General features: G+C 38.7%; 1 protein-coding gene across 1 annotated transcript in view; it reads left to right on the top strand.

Moving 5' to 3' along the window:
• LOC103474014 (ephrin-A5b-like) overlaps positions 1–11209 on the top strand; it is an 88306-nt gene extending 77097 nt beyond the window's left edge. The window contains exons 3-5 of the mRNA XM_008424718.2: positions 8599–8664; positions 8812–8892; positions 9808–11209. Of these exons, the coding sequence (XP_008422940.1) occupies positions 8599–8664; positions 8812–8892; positions 9808–9932 (272 nt within the window). The 3' untranslated portion in view covers positions 9933–11209. The remainder of the gene's footprint in view (positions 1–8598; positions 8665–8811; positions 8893–9807) is intronic.
• The last annotated feature ends 7786 nt before the right edge of the window (positions 11210–18995 follow it).

Genomic DNA, 18995 nt, shown 5'->3' with positions numbered 1-18995 from the left:
CGCAGTCGATGGACGTAAGGGGCCCGGTGATTCGTTAGGGGCCCCGCCCCCCGGCCCAACGCTGACTTGTTCCGCTAGTGTGTAACACAATTCGCAGAAGCTAACTCTAGTAGCAGAAGCTAACACCATTAGTAGCAGCTAACATAAAATCAAACTGGATGATAATGAATTGATTTTTAAAGTGACAAACAGCTCGAGTTAGAAACTGGAGCTCTGTGCAGCTACGCCTTCGTTCTGGGTGGCAGTTTGGAGCAATACTCAAAATTCACAACAAAACCAAAACTTTAAACTATGGAGAGTTACAAGGGACAAATTTAAATCATTAATTTAATAAATAAATGTTTAAATGTCTAAATAGGTCACTAAAACATTAAAATGCAAATCATATGCAATACAAATAATTAATCACCATCAATTTATATTAGTCAACCATCAAAATCATCAGTTTAATTTTGTCTCGTTTAGCCTTCCATACATCAGGAGACTGATATAGTTGAAATCAGCTCAGCTTTCTGCTCCTCCTGAGAAGACTCACCCAAACAGGCAGCGGGGAAGTCGTGTTTTCATAAGTGAAGTCAGCGCCCTGCAGGGAGAGAAGCGCTGGGCTAAACAAGACACAGTGGTGGGTTTGGAGATATTTGGCTGACATCTGAGGTCAGACTGAGACTTCAAGGGTTTTAACAGGAACCAGTAATAAAGTGGAGCGAGTCAGCCATGTTTTGGCACCAGAGCGCAGAGGAAAACAGGGATAACCAGACACTCTGAGGAGGAGGAGGTTGTTTTTATATCCATGCACCCCCTGCTGTCCTGCTGAAGCTTCGTAGGCGTCTGCTAAAATTAGAGTATTAGAGCGATAAATTCAATTTTATCAATGAGTAAAATTACACTTTTGGAGATTATGGAAAACTTGTCTGTTTCACAGCTTCTATTTGTTTGGATTTTTAATTCAGGTCAAGTATAAAACAAGCTACTAGGACCAGAGCGAGTCTGTAAAATGTTTTAAATACAAATATAAAGTCGTAACATTACAGAAAATACTGTGAGAATAAAGCAACATTACCAAAATATGATCGTAATGTTAGGAAAGTGAAGCAGTAACTTTATGAGGACAGCAAAGTCTGTCGCAATTAATCACAAATAAAATGTTTTGGTTTCCATGTGCACTGCAAAAACATTAAATCTTACCAAGTATTTTTAGTCTATTTTCTAGTGCAAATATCCTGCTACATTTAAAATAAGAAAAAAACAACTTAAAAGTTACTTTTCAGCAAGTTTGTTTTAAGTAAATAATTCCTTAATATTGACAAAAAAAAGTGCCAGTTCTATTGACAGATTATTTCACTTATAACATGTTATAAATTAAATAATCAGCACATTTTTATAAATATTAGGGAATAACTGCCTGAAAAGTTGGATTTGTTTTATTTCAAGTGAACAAAGGAATTTGCACTAAAAACTAGACTAAAAATACTTGGTCAGGTTTTGTGTTTTTGCAGTGTATCTCCTTTTCTACCAAAAACTGGATGATAAAAGTCTTCAGTCTGGTTCAACTAGCTAATTTTTTAAAGGACAGTTTTGTTTACTGAGTTCAATATTCACTTTATTTGTTGTTTCTGTTGTGTTGTTTATTTATTACGAATATTTAAAAGCCTTCCAGTTCCAATGTTTAATGTTCTGTAGGGTTTAAAATTTAATGGTCTTGGAGAATCTGTTCTTGCATTACTATTATAACGCCGTCACCATTATATCTCCTTAAAATGGTCTCAAAACAACAATGTTATTGTTTATCGCCATAATTACTGGGACAATTTATCACCCAGCAGAATAAAATGAGGAATGTTGAGCATCCTGTGAAGTTATACTTTGGTGAGGTTTTGGCCTTAGATCACTCTAAAAAACACATTTTTCTCTTAATTTTATGATGTTTTTCTGGTAAAACCATCTTTATTGTGATAATATGACTATATTCTTGTAATTAAACAAAAAAAATATCATTCTGGCCCTAATAGTCTGCCATAAAACTCACAAAAGGAATCATAAATTAAATCTGGAATAAAAATCAGTGGATTTTATGTTTAAGCCCCATTGTCCAGCCCTAGTTTACGGTCAGTGAAGGTGTTTTATAAGTTGTTTTGCTCTTTTGATCAATGTTTGGAGATAAAACATCCCCAAGAGTCGCCTGTAAGGCTGCATTGTTTAGAGAGGCTGTGGTCTCGTTAGACTCATTCCAGGGAATTGTTGATGTTGCCGTAATTCCTTGGAAGTCAATAAGTCAATTCATGGCTTTCCAAATTCAGCTTTATTTGTCCAACTGGCTCTGAGTTCTGTGAAGGCGAGGCCCGTTTTGTCTTTGATGGTGATTGATCGTCTAAGGAGCGAGAGCGACCCAGAGACAGTCCGTGTGCCTTTGGGCGGTTTTTGGGCGCTGACTCAGATGTGTGACTCATCTGTAAGATCTTTGTTTTATCTTTAGTGAGCGCAGGAAGAGATGACAAACGAGGAGAAAACACCTCTGGGAAAATGTCGGAACATACAGTCCTGCCATCATGGGGGGTGGCTAATGTAACATCCAAGTTTCCCTTTGTTCCTTTTCACGGAAACAAGGAAACGTTTGGACGGTTGTGTTCTTAAAGGCTTTGGCGACACAAGCAGCGTCCCTTTTGGATTATATCACCAAGTTATGGACATCATCGAGTCTTTGTTGTGATTGACACCTGTTTTAAGCTGCATGCAGGGCTTGATTGGAGAGTCTCCACCAGCTAACCACAGATTGTACTTCCCATCTCCAAAGGGAAAGTGTAGGATGTTGGAAAGGAGGCTCCATCCGGATGCCAAACCTCTGATTCATTGGGAGCGGTGCGGACTCTGTCCTTGTTCTGGCTCAGTCGGGAGAAAGAGTAGCAGAGGGTTGGTTGTCCGGTCTACATGTGTTTTCTGGATTTGGTCCCGGAGCCTATGACCGTTTCTCTCAAGGGACCTTTCAGGTACTGCCAGTTGGTTTTTCCTGGTACTTGTTTCCCCAAAGCAAGAGTTGTGTCAACATTTTGTGTCCAAAATGTTGACACAACTTTGAGACTTGACACCTGTTTCCACCAGTGTGGAAAACCAACCATATGTCGTCAACTGTGGGCGTAGTAGCAGACGTATGCGTGTTACCACTTTGTTTTTCTTCGTGATTACACAATTGTGGAAATCCAGTCAAAGTCAACAGATGTCCGCCTTTACTTTCAGCGTACAATGTAAGGCGTTTGCCAAGAGATTGGGAAGGTTGGGATGAGAGCCAGTTCCTCTGATAGCGCGTTTCTGCAGAAAGGTTTGGGCGCCTTCAAATGTCGGTGCCTTGTTGAGGAACCAAGCATGCATTGACAACAGTGAGCATAATACCAAGATGGCGGCGCTGGCAGATCTGTGCGTGTTACTACTTTGTTTACATATCTTCCATTAATCCTTCAATCTTTTGTGATTACATGATTGCAAAAATCAACAATTCTACAAATGTTTTTCACGTAGATCAATTTTTTTCGAGTTTATTTGACAAAAATTGAAAAACATTGGGCTTAAGGGATGCTGACTCCCACCTGCAGGTGGCAGCATTTCTTACTTCTACTACACTAAAGACGAAAGATAAATCCTACAAATGCTAAAATCTGACGCCACTCTGTCAGTGTTCACATCTTCTGAAGAAGGAAGTTGCATTCAGTGTCTTCAAAGGTTTTCATGTTGTTTTTTTCAGTAGTTCTTTCTGTGGCGCCCCCACAGGCGAGGAGGGGAACAAGATTTTCAAAGGTTTTGGTTTGTTTGACTCACTGAGAAAAAGACTGAAAATGTAACCAATATCACAATTTTAGTCCCCAATCGAACTGAAAATACTGGACTATCAGTTGGGAAAACACCTGATAATCCTGAAGCTCTGATTCAGTTCTAACACTGAATAAAAGCGTTAACAGAAATTTAGCTTCCCTACAACAAATGCCTGTTAAGGTTACTTTCCAAGGCACTGCAGTCGTGTCAAACTGCCTGTTGACCATTGTCTAAACACAAACAATACGTCTCAGTGAACACAGGCGCCTCTTTGTGCTCTGTGAGGCTCATTTGCTCATCAGGAAGACGGGATGGGTCTTCATGTTGCCAGACAGACACCTGGGGGAACCCCGACCCGGTGTGGGTTCAGCGTTACGGCCCGTCCATGGAGGTCAAAGGTCAGCGGGATGACAACRAGCGGTGAGCTATGAGCTMCTTGTGGTCTGGTGTTTTTCTAAGAGAGCCGCAGTGGAGCTGGGGAAGCCTGATCCTAATCTCAGGGGATAGAAATCCAATTTTCAGAGGAGACAGTTGAGAGTCTGGCTCTCCCTGTGTGAGAGCGATGACTGTCTCCCTGCAAAGCCTTTGTGCTTCAAACGGCGGCTCTGTACAGTCGCCGCAGATCTACATCGATAATGACGAATCCCACACACACAAAAGGCTTTGTTCTCCGAGATAACCTGATCATCACAAGGAGAAAAACCCGGTGTTTATATCAGGATCCGTTCTAATTCACCCCACAGTCACCAAATCCTGTCTTCTGATCCGCGATAAGGCGCGACAGCACATGACTGAACATGTAGAAATGCGTGACCAGGAATTTCATGCCGCCGTGATGGAGAGGGGCGGCAACACGAATGACCCGACCGGCAGCGCGGTGTAGAGTTGCAGGCAGAGCTGGAGTTACAGGCCGCGTCGCTGGAGGACAGAAAAGCCAGACTCTGACCTCGGAGGCAGACGTGAGAGAGGAGGAAGAGGAGAGACGGTCGGATGGCGTGTGAGAGTGTTGGAATCCGGGAGGGGAGGGCGGAGAGGTGGGAAACACGGGAATAACAATGATTAGAAAAACAGAAAACGATCTGCTAATGAAGCTAAAACTGTGAACATAAAAACCTACTCAGGATTTAAATCTGCATTTGATTATTTTTTGTTTCATCGTCTAATTTTACAAACCGTTTATTTCCAAGCTTAATAACAACCTTGGTGTGTTGCAGTTTCAACAGACGACATACGCTCCACCTGAAGACTGTATCAACACTGAATTAATTAGCATTACGAGGTAAAGCCTGTTACCGTGGCAACCGGTACAGACACGTTGCATTTTATCGACACATCCGGAAATTTCACACACAGGTGCAGAAGGCTGCAGGGCAAAGAGACGATTGTTTTACCGTAGTCGAACATTTCCGTTTACAAAATGAAACCTGGAGATGTAGCTGTTATTTAGCGCCACAGCGAAGGGAAAAACAATGCAGAAAAAAAACATTCACCGCTCCTATTCTTCCTTTTTCTCACTACAAGCTGACCTGTTGCCGTAGCAACTGACTGACAACAGCTCCACTAAGCGTGTCAGGATTCAACGCCAAGAAATACCCAAATGCAAAGAACAACAGAACATTCAGTCTGTCAGTTTTACGTTTTCAGGCTTGATGTTTATTAGTGAGTGATCATCTGAACTCAGCAGTGGTTGATTAGTTAATTATGTATCTGCTTTGCTGACGAACTGTTGGAGTCAGCAGCACATCTACATGTTAAGGTTGTCAAAGTCAAGCTAGCAAAACTGAGCTACTTCCCTTTCCTTTGCTACTTTAATTTTTTTCTGACTTTTCTAATATATTATACTATTTTCCATTATTAACTTTGCTCTATTTGCTAATGCTAGCATCTAGCAACAAGTTGGCAAAGCTATAAATATCTTATCGGGGCTCAATAAAAAAAAATATTAATTAAAAAACGTACTCCAAGCTATATGATGTATGTGTATATATACAAAACCCATTGTGTCATATATAACAAATTGCATCGATGAAAAAGTACTAGTGCCACTGGCAGATTATTACACTTTTAACAAGACATTTTATCTGTTATTTGTGAATTAATCTGACAATTGAGATAATATTTTTTCATCAATTTTATGAAAGTATTGATTTAAAACAAGATGAAAAGTTAGTTTAAGTTTGTTTTGTCTTATTTCAAGTGTATAAAGCCATCTGTATTAGAAAATAGACCAAAAGTTAAAATAAACGTATTTATTTGTAGCAGAATCTACTCTCCAGAGCTCATCCTGTATTTTATAGGAGACAGGAAGAATTGACTGATTTTCCGTTTTTACAGGAGATTCCCTAACAGACAGCCAGGGAATCCTGGATGAGAGAGCGCCTTTAAAAGAAAGAGACAGTTTAGTTCGGTCAGGTTTTGATCCAGAGGAGAAACTCGATCCCTGCTGTGACTGACAGCGCTTCTCTCGTTCATTTCCTTCCCGGCCAATATTCCTCTCGTGTCGACGCTTAGCGAGGATTTTTGTCTCTCCTCACTCCACGTCTGATAATAAAGTGTCTTTTGAAATAAGAGCCGAGTCGGTGGAAACCCTGACACAGTTTGCCTCTTTCAGGAATTTACCGCTGGCGAGAATCCATCACGGACAAACCGCAGACACGTTTACCAACAGATGCACATATGTGGCATACACGCACGTACAAACGCTAAAATACCCAGAATCCTCAAAGGTTGTCTGGTAACAGATCAGTGGAGACTCAGACTCTTGACCAGAGCTCAGTAGTAACTAGTTATATTTACTTGAGTAACTTTTTTTGGGGAAAAAAAATACTTTTGGAGTACTTTTTACTTTTACTTGAGTAATTTTATTACGAAGTATCGCGACTCTTAAATGACACCTGGAGATGTAGGTATTGTTAATTTACTGCTGTGTTCTACTGATGGTGTTGAGGTCGCCCTTTTTATTTATACTTTAATTGAACATAACACACCCAATTCCACATCACATCTACATGTTAAGGTTGTCATAGTCAAGCTAGCATAGCTGAACTGCTTCCCTCTGCCTCACTAGTTTTTCCTAATTAAGACCTTTTCTTGACCTTGTTGTCTAGTTGTGATGGTGTTGACTATTCATATCACGTTTTCTTCATATGTCAGGTGTACATATTAAGATTTTGCATGTTATATCGACAACTTAACAGCTAAAACCAATGCTAGTCATCGTCAGCTATGATGCAGGACGTCACTCTGCAAAGGGTTTATACAAATTATTCTCACTTTGGTCTTTAAAATACCAAAATTTCCACTCGACTTTATAATTTGGTCTGCCTGATTGTGTTATGTTTAATTATCAAATGACTGATAAGTTCATCCATTAGTCAGTACTTGAGTAAACCTTTTTGCCAAATACCTTTTCTAATTTTACTTCAGTACAATCTGCCACTGCTACTCTGCCCACCTCCCCTGTTGACTTGCAGAAAATGTTAAGAGGTCATGTTATTGTAACACGTCTGCGTTGGCACTGAAAGAGCCGACAGAGGATAAGTTCACGTTAACAACACTGTTGACAAGAGCACAAGCTACTTGGAAATGAATTCAGAAGAAAGGGTTTTAATCTCTGCCTTTCACAATCAGGAAACACAGGAAATGAGATTCTGCAGGTGAGCGTAACGCCGTGCCACACAGCAGCAGAAATGGCTGCCCCAGGCCAAATTAGACTTGGAAATATGAGGGTGACATTGACATAAAATATGGAGGCTGAAACACTCACATCAGGGCGAGCGGCGAGCTCCGACAGCGCCATGAAGCTCTTCAGTCGGGTTTTAAAAACATGGATAAGTGTGGAATACCTCTAATGAAGAAACCATCGACCTTGTCGGATTGTCCATTCTTCCTGTTTTTGACTAAAAGTAGGTTTAGTGAGTGAAGAGATCTTATGAAAGAGGGTTTCCAGCGTTAAGCCCTTCAAATCTGGGGCTTTGTTAAGCTATCATATGCATTTTGGTATTCTGGTACTTTTACATGACATTCTGTAGCATAAAAAGTGGGAAATGTCACAAAATGTGAGCCTGGTAGAGTTTAGGAAACTTTCAAAAACATGATGTTTTAAATATGACTCCCAGTACAATGTCAATACAGCTCCGTGACTGCAGAAGCATCAACTTTCTCCATAAATTTAGAAAAATCAGTCGTGGTTCTGACATTTATTCTGGTATTTATCACTTTTAGGCTACTAATTATGACTTTAATTCTCCTAATTAGATAAACATCCCAGCAAAAGTTACATTTCTTGTTCTGGTGCAGCAGAACACTGTGAATTACACAGCCCCCAATACAGACACATTATTCACAAAAAGAGAACATAGAAAGTATTAAAAGATGCTGTAAGCAGTATTTCCTCACATTGATTTATACTGGGTAAATAGATGATGCTACTGCCCAACTGAATTTATTTTACATGCGTTTAATTAAAAAATGACTGTTTTAAATATAAACTGATTCGAGGAGTCAAAGAGTAACAATCAGGATAATGGGCTCAGCTGGAAATTACTCTGAGAGTACAGTGCTGATGCCTCAGAGGCTGAAAAACCTTCATTTTATTATATCACTCATTGTTCATTATGCCTTTTGTCGAATTAGGTTCAAGTGCAGTAATGACGGTGACATTTAGACTGACATTTTAATGGCATTTCCCATGCTCACACCGCCGCAGATTAGTTCACAGGGGATCCTTTAACACGTAGCAGTGAAGGTAATGTGTCTGAAGTGTTCTGGTCTGACACGTTGTCTCGTTTTCTGCAGCCTCCATCACCGACGTCAGAGGAAGGAGRAGCTGCCTTCGGCTCAAGGTCTTCGTCAGGCCCCAAAGTGAGCAGCACGTTTGTTGTGTCTATCACCAGATTTCCCATTCTGTTTGGAGTTTCTTCGCTTTAATTCGGCTTGTGATCTGGCTGCTGTGACGATTGACGTATCTAATCTTCAAATCTCTCTTTCTTTCCTCTTTGTTTTCTCAAGACAATTGTGTGAAAAACTCTGGGAGCTCGCAGGAAGGAGTCGAATTTGACGAGAACAGTCACAACTCACTTGAACCCAGAGGTTAGTGAGAGTTTACTGACAATACTGACTGGATTTGGATGGTTAAATGTGCGTTTTTTACCAGTTTGGCAGAATTAAAGACAAAAAAAAAGTCAAAAATAAGAAAATAGTCATAATGTTATGGCAATAAAGCCATTATAATACAACTTTATTCTCAAAATATCATTGAAAAATTGGTGGAAAAAAAAAACATATTTCAAGATTAATCTCAGGAATATTATTGTAAAAACACAAAAATTTCTGAGTTTGAAAAGTCAAAAAATTGCTGCAAAAATTTTTTTTTACATTTTCTGTGAGGAAATTTGCTTCTTTTCTTTCTATGGCGACATTTTGAGAATAATCTCAGAACATTTCTAGAAAAAACAAGGATATTTCTGAGTTTGAAAAGTCCCCAAAAACACAAAAAAAAATCTGAAATTTTCAGATTAATCTCAGAGATATTCTGGGAATAACAAAACCAAACAAAGTCAAATGTTTTCAGGAAAATATCATTCTGAAATGTAGACATTTTCTGTGATTAATCTCAAAATTTCTTAGAAAAGAAAGGAGTAAATTTCCACCAGAAAACTATCTACAATGGCCCCAAATATAAGAATAAAGCATAGTGTCATCATGTTTTTCCTCAGACTAAAATACTTTATTTTCACGATTGTGACTTTACTCCTCTTTTTCTATCTACAGTATAGCTAAAACATTATTGTAGTCACATAAAGTCCAAATAAAACATGTTAAAATGTATTTTTCCTAGTGTCTGTAAAGGCCCAAACATCAGAAAACTCTTAACAGGGAGACAAAATGTCAGCATTTGCTGTATAATTGTGTTTTAGTTGAACGTAGTGACGGTTAAAACTCAAGTAAACCAGTAAAAAACAAGCCAGGTTTAAATTAAAAATGTCCCTTTTATCCTCTCTTCAGATGGAATCAATCACGAGTCGCCGGAACCAGCCAGGCAGGACGTGAACTCTGCCGGTCGGCGGCGGTTTTCCATCCTGCTGCTCAGCTCTGCCCTGATGCTCCTGGCAGCCATTTTGTCTTTATAGCGGCCGAGGCTCCTCACCGGGGAAAGGACTGTCCTGGTTGGACCACAGCTCGCCGCTCTACACCTCCCTCTTTAAGGAGCACTTTTTAAAGAAATTTAAAAATAACAGAGGAGAATCTCTCTGTTTGACAGGGGAAGAGACTTCGACAAGCGAAGCCTTTTGCTTGTTTTCGTCGACTTTGTGACTCTTCGCGGCGGAAGAGCCTCGCTGTAATCCACAGCACGCCGATACTTTCACCGTTATTTTTAAAACGTTCCCTCTCGGGACACCGTCCGTCTACACAAACGCGACACTAATTAGCTCGAGTAGCAACGAAGCACAGCAGGATCCTGAAAAAAGTTTACAGACATTTTTTTTCCCTCCCCTTTCTTGTGGTTTTTTTTTTTTTTTTTTTGGGAACTACGTGTCACTTCGCTGCGGGAGGAACAATGGCGGACGCTGCTGCTGTGATGACTTAACCTTCCTCTCAGGTTAGAAAGGACACATCGTCACGGACTGTGGAGCCGTTAGAAAAAATATTAAGGAAGCACTCATCTCTTAGTGTTTGGACAGAATCAATTTAATGATCAATTAATGCATTTATTTGTCGTTTTTTTATTTTTTTTTATTTTATTTACCATGTAATTGTAGCAGCCAACACGGGTGTACAGTAAAGTATTTGAACGGAGTCCAGGCAAAATGGTGGACTCCTTGACCATTTTGCCTGGACAAGGAGTTTTACCAGGCAAAATGTTATTTTCCTATTTATTGTGCTTTTTTTCTGTTCTGGTTTAGTCTGCAAGTGCAGTTAGAACGGTAATAAAAACAAAAACCCATCACAGGATGTTGGCTCATACTACACTTACGTTTGGAAAAACAAAAAAGGGAAAAAAATAAGAGTTTGTGTCCGTTTTGGAATGATCACATGTGATGGATCTAGTTGTTTTTAACAAAAGTTTAGGAAAAGAAGAAGAGACTGGTGTGCATCAGGGTGTAGAAATCGAGTATTTGTGTTTTGAATTTGCCACTGATGAATGTCACGAACGTAGTTTTGCTGTTACACTCTTGTTTTCGTGGATCACTATTTACACCGCTACTGTAAATACAGGCAAATTTAAAATTCAGGGATGTATCCGTGCCGAACATGAGATCAATAAAAAGAACAGCTTTTTATGCCAATCTAGAGGGAAATTCCCCTTGATTAATACAAAAGTACGGAACTCAGCAAGGGCCAATTGCCAAAAAAAGAAACAAAAAGGATGAAGGTGGGGAAATAGTTTAAACTATTGGTAAATTGCTTATTTTGCTTTCACAATTTAATATTTTTAAAATAGACCCCACACCAAGCACCCAACTTAACACTCCTCGAAATGTTTAATAGATAAAACAATTCACAATTTCAGTAGAATAATTTCTACCTATAATTTGGTTGGATGATCTCAGTAGAAAACTCATAAAGAAATAAGAAATAAATGTTTTTCTAAATTGTTGGTGCCGCTCTATAAAAAAATAATGTGAGAAATTCACCTTGAATAAGGAATATGTTACCTGGTTAGTGCCAAGAGAAAATTAAAGTTATAGTAAGCTCCCAGTAAGCCGTTTAAATATTTTCACGTATGGATTTTATATTTTTATTATTCCCTCTACAAACAACTATTGATGTTTCACGAATTCAAACTTAAAAGTTTAATATCTTTAAAATAAATCACATATACACTCCTCTCCACAATTATTAGCAACACGAGTAGAGTTGAAAAAATGTTTTTTAAATTAATCTATTTTTGCACTAGCACAACTCCAGCTTGAACATTTCTGAAACCTCAAGCTTTTAATTTTGGCACATTTTTTGAGTCTTGGATAAAATAATCAATGTTAATGTTTTTGTAATATAAATAATTGGTGGCACAGGTTTTGGCATTCTTAATTTTTCTGACAAACAATTTCAGGAAAATTCCCTTAGGCAAGTAAAAAAAAATATGGAACTCAGTTAGTGCCAGATGTTGAAGTGATTTTAAAAGTGGGGAAAATCAGGTCAGGTCTTAAAGCAGATTGCTTTAGTAAGCAGTTTGGACAGATTTACTTATGTAAAATATATATTCACTGAAGTTTAGAAGTTTCATTAGCTTTGAATGTCCATATATTTGAAATAATTCACACATCCAAACACTGTCTAAAATAATTGGCACTTCTGGTTAAGATGCATAAATCAATAAATTGGAGTGAAAATCTTTAGTTGGGATTTTAAAAAATTATTCATTTACAAAAAAAATCTAAATAATTGGAACCAAATTATTATTATTGCCCTTAATTATTAAACTAATTGAATAAATAAAATGTTACCTGATTTCCAAAACCATAATTGTTTTTGCTGATGGATTTTCTATATTGTTATTTTTTTCGTCAACAAATATAGAGAGCTGTTCATACACTGCAAAAACATAAAATCTTAATTTTGGTCTAGTTTCTAGAATATTTAAGATAAGACAAAATTAACTTTTCAGCAAGATATGAGATTGCTTAAGTAAACAATTCCTTAGATGAAAAAGTGCTAGTTCTATTGGGAGACAATTTCACTTATACACATTTTCCCATGTAATAGGATCAAAAATACTTGGTAAGATTTTGTGTTTTTGCAGTGTATGTTAATATCTTCAAAATATACTTCCCACAAATATTGGCACCCCCTACAAAAATATGTTTTCATTTTTACAATCTGGCACAACCTGGGCTCCGTATTGGGTGAGATTTATCAGTGAAACGGCAAAAACAATTTACAGCGCAGGCAGCAGAGTTGGGTTGCCGGCTGAGTGATTCAGTTTCTGTGTTTGATCCTGGGTAACGTGTCGTCTGAACAGAAAATACACCATGTACCCCTGCGTAGCGGTTATTTCTGGAATGAAAAATTGACCCCCAGAGAAGAAGGAAAACACAGAGTGTGGTCGATGCAACCTGAGCCTCCACCAGTAAGGGGGAAACGGGGGACTATAAAACGCGTGGAGATGGTTTCAATGCTACGCTCCATTCATATTCAGTCAGCTGGGAAAGCACAAAGCCTCGTGTTGGCTGCTTTCTCCAGAAAGTTCAAAAAATAATCAGGATTTACACTGAAAGTCAAATAATCAAAAACGTAATGAGTCACTGGGGAATTTTAATTAAGGTTAGCATATGTTTTAATTAACACATTTTAAGAAAATTATTTTGTTACTGAATTAAGTGTGAATTTATTAAACTTTGCATTAAAAAAATACAATTTAAGTTTTCAGAATACATTTTTAAAAATATTAAAAGAGAAGCTTTAATAAAAAAAAATTGAGATGTCAGAATAATTTTTACGAGAATGTAATTATGTATCATATAAGTGTAAGATATGTAATAATTACAAGTCTTGTTAGAATTATAACATTTTTGAACTCTTACAAACTTTTACAAAATAGCAAAATAAACTTTTTTATCCTAATTTTAAGTGAAAATTGTTTCTATAAAAGTTTTGAGAAATGTCCTTTGTGAAGCTCAGTTTTTGTATTATTTAGAGAATCAGAGAAATTCCCATTGAGGAGTCAAGCTAACATCTAAACTTTCATTTTTCACTTTTGTCAAAGTAAAAAATGGTTTTCATATTCAATTTCATAATCACTTATTCTTGCTATATATATTTCTTTTTTAAAAAGTGGAACCACAAATAGCTCTGATCCGATAAATTTAGGAGCTTTCAATTAGCTCTGCTTAGCTAAACTGGTTACTTAAATTGAGTGAAGCTAAAAACTAAACTGTCACTAGCTGTAAGTTTACTGTTAGCTTGAGTATGTATATGTTTGGCTAGCTGTTGAATAGCTTTTAGTTAGACTCCAAGTAGTTGTCAACTTGACTTTAAAAAACTATTAATTTGACACTTTCTTTAAGTAGTTAGCTATACTGATGTTAGCTTAACTTTGATTTGCTATTAGCTTGATGTTGACAAACTTGAGCAGAAATAAGCTTAGCATTAAGTATCTGTTAGCATTATTTTAACTAGCCCCATCAAGAGTATTAGCGCAACTCTAAGTAGTTGTTAGCTAGATTTTGGTGGATGTTAGCCCAACGCTGATTAGCTTCGAGCCTGGTTATATCTGAACTTGACTACCCCAATTTGATTTGCTATTAGCTTGATGTTGACAATTAGTTTGACTTTATGTAGCTGCTAGCAATAGTTTAGCTAGCTCCTATCAAGATATGCTATCAGCTCAACTCTAAGTAGCTGTTAGCTAGACTATGATGGTTGTTAGCCCAGCTCTGAGTAGCTTAGCTCGAGTGCCTCAATGAGAATTTCTCCTTGATTCTCTTATCTGAAATAACATTTACCAGCTTTCTAGTCCAAAGAAGACAACAGTTGAACACAAACCCATTGTAGAAACATTTTACATTTAATTTATATCTTTTAATTTTGCCAATTCCCAAACGGTGAAACACTACTGCTCAAAAACTCAAACATTTCATAAAACCCTGCCTTCTTTTTTTTTTTTTAACTAGTAAATCAAAACATTCATAATGTTTGGTAAACTGAAACTGATGAGTAAAACCGCTGGAGTTCCAATTTAAAATGTAATTCAAGATCTCTTTGCTAATGCCCTTCAGCATACGACATTTGGAGCTGATTTTGTTTGTTTTAACTGGGTAGAATTATCGCCTTCATCCGTCAGCGACCTTTTTCTAGATTTTATATATTTTTTTCTCTCTTCCTCACAGTTGTATTTCTGTTTGGACTGAATTTAAACCCAAGGGTGAAACCAGACCACTGTGGTATTCACTTGAAAAGACAAAACATAATCATTTAATTCATAAACTGATGTCATGAATAGCTCAAAAACAAAAAAAATGGAGTCAAAGAGGTGAAATGGTTGAGTGACTTTTCCTGTTGAGACTTAACATTATAAACACATCTCGGGTTAAATGATCGCCTCCCGTCGGCCTACAGTGACAAATACCAGTCGGATCTTTTCCTGGATACTGTGTATCCCAACGGTTTAGTCTGTTGTAACCCACTCTGTGTCTCTCAGCACCTCTTTTTAAGGACGACTCAGTCGACGCATTATGAACAAGTTTGATACCGAACTTGCCGCCGACTTTCATTTTGTATGTCTTTTGTATAAAACAAGAAAAACAAACGGCCTCGTATCTGTAGATATGTTTGTCCAGATAGCTCGTATCAGACATGCAGTACGGTCGCGTTGCAATCATTGATCGCCGAGTGGAAAGTAGGTGGGTCTGTCCAACTGTTTCTGTTTCAGGCTTCATGGTTCTGTTTTCACATTCAGCTGTTTGTTATGGCGGAGTGTCAGGGACATTCCTGGAAAAATAAAACTACAAGAGTAGAGCTGCAGTTTTACGAGAATAATTCTATTACCAGAAGAACATCGTAATATTATCACTGTATACAGTTTTATCCTTGTGTCATTTTGATTTTATGCTCTTAAAATTATAACTTTACTCTCGTAATGTTATTTTAAATTTTCTTTGCATGGCCCTAATAGTCTGTCAGTTTTAGAATCCAGTCAATGGGTTGGATTTCATCAAATACTCATGTTTTATTATGAAAATCTGCAACATGGACGGTGAAAACGTTTCCTGATGGACTTCTTCTTCTTCGTCACCTGATTTAGGTACCTTGTAGCTCCTACCACCTCCTCCTCCTCGTTTTTCATCATCTGTTCTTCTTTATCTAATAATCTGACGTGTGTTTTTGTCGGTGGGAACATTTTTTGCTACCACAGAAAGACGTGGCTGTGGCACAGAACCGCACACTTGTTTTAACGCTGTAGTGACTGAACCTTGTGCCTAAACGAGCCCCGTCTAAACTCTTCTAACGTCCCGTCTCTCACCAGACTTTTCTACAAGAACATGGCCATGTCTTTGTAAATACACGTGTTGGAGCAGCTATGACTAACTGAAAGAAACAAAAAAAAAAAGGTTTAATAAATACTTCTTTGTGGTTGTAATTGCGGTGTCTGATCTGTTTCATTAATCTCGCCGTTGAGTGCCAGGTTGCGAAGTGGAAAAACGTCCGGAGAGTGTGATGTTTGTCTTGGTTGGGTCTGGGGGTTGAAGTGGCTGTACAGCTGCTCCCCCTGTAATCTGGCGGTAATTTGCAGACTGGAATAACAAAAACAGAAGTGGCTTGAATTAATCTTGTGGGAATGTGCAGCGCTTCGGGGAGTTCTGCCAAGAAAACGCCGTCTCACGCGGTTTTGTTGCTCCTCGCTCCGGTCTGCCTCCTTTGCTGTCGGCTTCAATTTTTCACCTGCGCTCTCCGTGTCAGACCTCCTCGTTCCTCCCTGCTGTAACCGGCTGCACGTACTTAAAGATGGGATTGTGTTTAACAAGGATCAACGCAAATACGATGACAAGTCATCAGGCAGGACTCTGAAACCTTCTGGCTAGCTGTTTCCACTCTAAGGAACAGCTAGCAGGATCGTGGACCATATTGAACATTGCTACGTTTACACCTCAGGTCTTTATGCTACCTTGTGATCCTTTTTTTGTTGTTTTGCAAGGCCTTCATACTACTGTATTTTCTGCACTATAAGGCACCTAAAAACCTTCAATTTCCAACAGTGCGCCTTATATATGGACCAATATTGAGCCACAACAGGTCTATCAGCTACGGTAAGCAGCCGCCAACTTCATTTTCGCCCGTAGAAGAAGAAGCGCGTGGTGCATGCTGGGATAGTTGTCAGAACGCTGGTTTGTAATCTATTAATAAAGTTTGACTGACCTATCTACCTACTGACCGTCTAGAATCAGGTCGTCTGCAGGTCATTTAGCATCACGTTCTCCACCAACATGCTGAGCGCTAACGGATACGGGTCGCCATCGTCCGGTCGAGGAAGGCTCTCCTCGCCAACAGGAGTCGGACTGTTTTGTTGATATTCCCTTGAGTGCAGCTCCATCTAGTGGATGCATAGCGTAACTCCAGCCTCTACTGTAGCGTCTATTCTATGCATAAAATACGGTACTAATTAAATGTGACCACAATTGGACTTTTGTGTGAACGGTTTACAACCCCAAAGTGACCCGGATGCATGTAAGAAGAAAACTGATGTCAAACATCAACACTGTTTATAAAAATAAAAATGGACGGAGGTGTTTATTGTTACAAACTCATAAGACAAATGAAGCTAATAAAAAGACAACTAATAGCATCGACCTTTTAGTTKAAGTGAACTCTGGTTCGGTTTGAATGCGTATGTGAACACCAAGAGGACTGGAGACCGCTGCAAAGGCAGGAAGTGGACTACAGCGCAGGGCATTCTGGGTAAATACAACTAAAACAAGAGAAATCCTACAGCATCTGACCCTACTCCATTTTTGTTTACATTTCTGTAGAATTAAGACAAAGATATTTTAAATGTTTATTAAAGAAAATAAATGATTTGAGTAAGAGTGACTTCAATCTGTTGTCTTAAACATACTTAATAAATTTGTTAGATAAAATTAACAAATTGAGTTGGATGATTAGAATATATTGAATTGGTTAAACTTAAATTAAGTTGGTTCAACTATTTTCTTTTTAGAGTGTAAGCTTTGAGTTAAATGAACACAAAACAGTAAGTTATCGTAGCAAAAGCAAAAGAATTAAGTTAAATTAATGTAAATAAGTCCATAAGATGAACTTCAGCCGAAAAAACACTTTTTAGAGTGAATTTACTAAACTACATATTTAGTTATTAAGCTAAATATTCAGTTTCAAATCAGGACAGTTTAAAATTTTCCAAGTCCAGTCGGACTGGATGGAGAAAATCTGTAAACATAAAATGCTCTCAATTGGACTTTGGGTGTTAACTTTGACTAGGCCATTCTGAGACATACTGGGAATGTAGAACCTCCAACTATTCTTGAAAATACTAAAACTCTTCTAATTTCCTGAGGGGAAAATAACAAAAATAATATTTTTGCTTAAAATTTCAGTCTAAAAATGTTTAAAACTCTTATGGGTTTTTTTAATCACAAATGTTGTGAAATATCTCAAAATTTGCCAAATTAAGTTTAAAAATCTAAATTTTTGCAACGTGTGATAAATTCAGTGTAGAAACCAGGAGGATGTACGTGATGCAACGTTCTTAAGCTCATTAGAGAAACTTTCCTCTTTTAAAGAAGAATCATTTAATTTTTCTCATTTTGGGAAAACAAACAGAGTGAAACTTAAATCTGTTACTGCTTTCCATACATTTTCTTTGCCGCAGCATTAATCTCCTCGTTCCGGTTTAAATAAATCCAGATCTGAGGGAAAAATCCCCCCTCAGGAATCTAAGCTGAGTGGTTTCCAGGTTTGACGCTTTCCGACTCCAGACTCGTTGTTTTCCCGATCAGTTTTCCTCTGATCGGAACGTCTCGTCTCGATTTGATGTCATGGGGAGAAAACGCCGCTCCCTCCACTTCATTTCCCGGATCTTCCTCCGTAGAGCGCCGGGTCGAGGTGAATCAATCGTTTTTCCTCTGGTTTTGAACCAGCAGCCAAACGCTGCGAGTTGAGCTGGCGACCGTCTGAAACCCCGAGGATGAACTCATGTCAGGAATCATCGCAGAGCGCGGCGTGTTCCCCTGATGGAGGCCACAACGGCACGGCGGCCATTTCTGCCCCTGCTGCCATGATGAAGCAGTTCGATGTAAGTTAAAAACAGAGGCTGTGAGCTGAATGAGACGCTGGAAGCGCAGAGAGCAGAGCGACGATCTGCTGACGGGGCAGAAGACGCCGAGCTCGGCAGATTACATCCAACAGCTGCACAGAAACAGGGCGGGGAGGGGCGACAAAGGGAGCTGCGGGGTGGAAACCACCAGCTGATTGGTTGATTTTATTCACCTGGTTAAAAAGGTTCATCCATTCATCCACCTGAAAACTGAAACTTTGACCTGCAGTAAATCAGGAGTAGATTTTATGCTGTAATCAAACATAATCACTACAGTGATAATCACTCAGCACCACTGAGCCAACGGCGTTGGCTCAGTGGTGCTGAGTGACACGGTGTTGGCTCAGTGGTGCTGTGGGACACGGTGTTGGCTCAGTGGTGCTGTGGGACACGGTGTTGGCTCAGTGGTGCTGTGGGACACGGT

The sequence above is a fragment of the Poecilia reticulata genome, linkage group LG12 (genome assembly GCF_000633615.1).
Source record: "Poecilia reticulata strain Guanapo linkage group LG12, Guppy_female_1.0+MT, whole genome shotgun sequence".
NCBI classification, from domain to species: Eukaryota; Metazoa; Chordata; class Actinopteri; order Cyprinodontiformes; family Poeciliidae; genus Poecilia; species Poecilia reticulata.
Note: the sequence above shows the minus strand (reverse complement) of the source record. Positions and strands in the feature narration are given on the sequence as shown.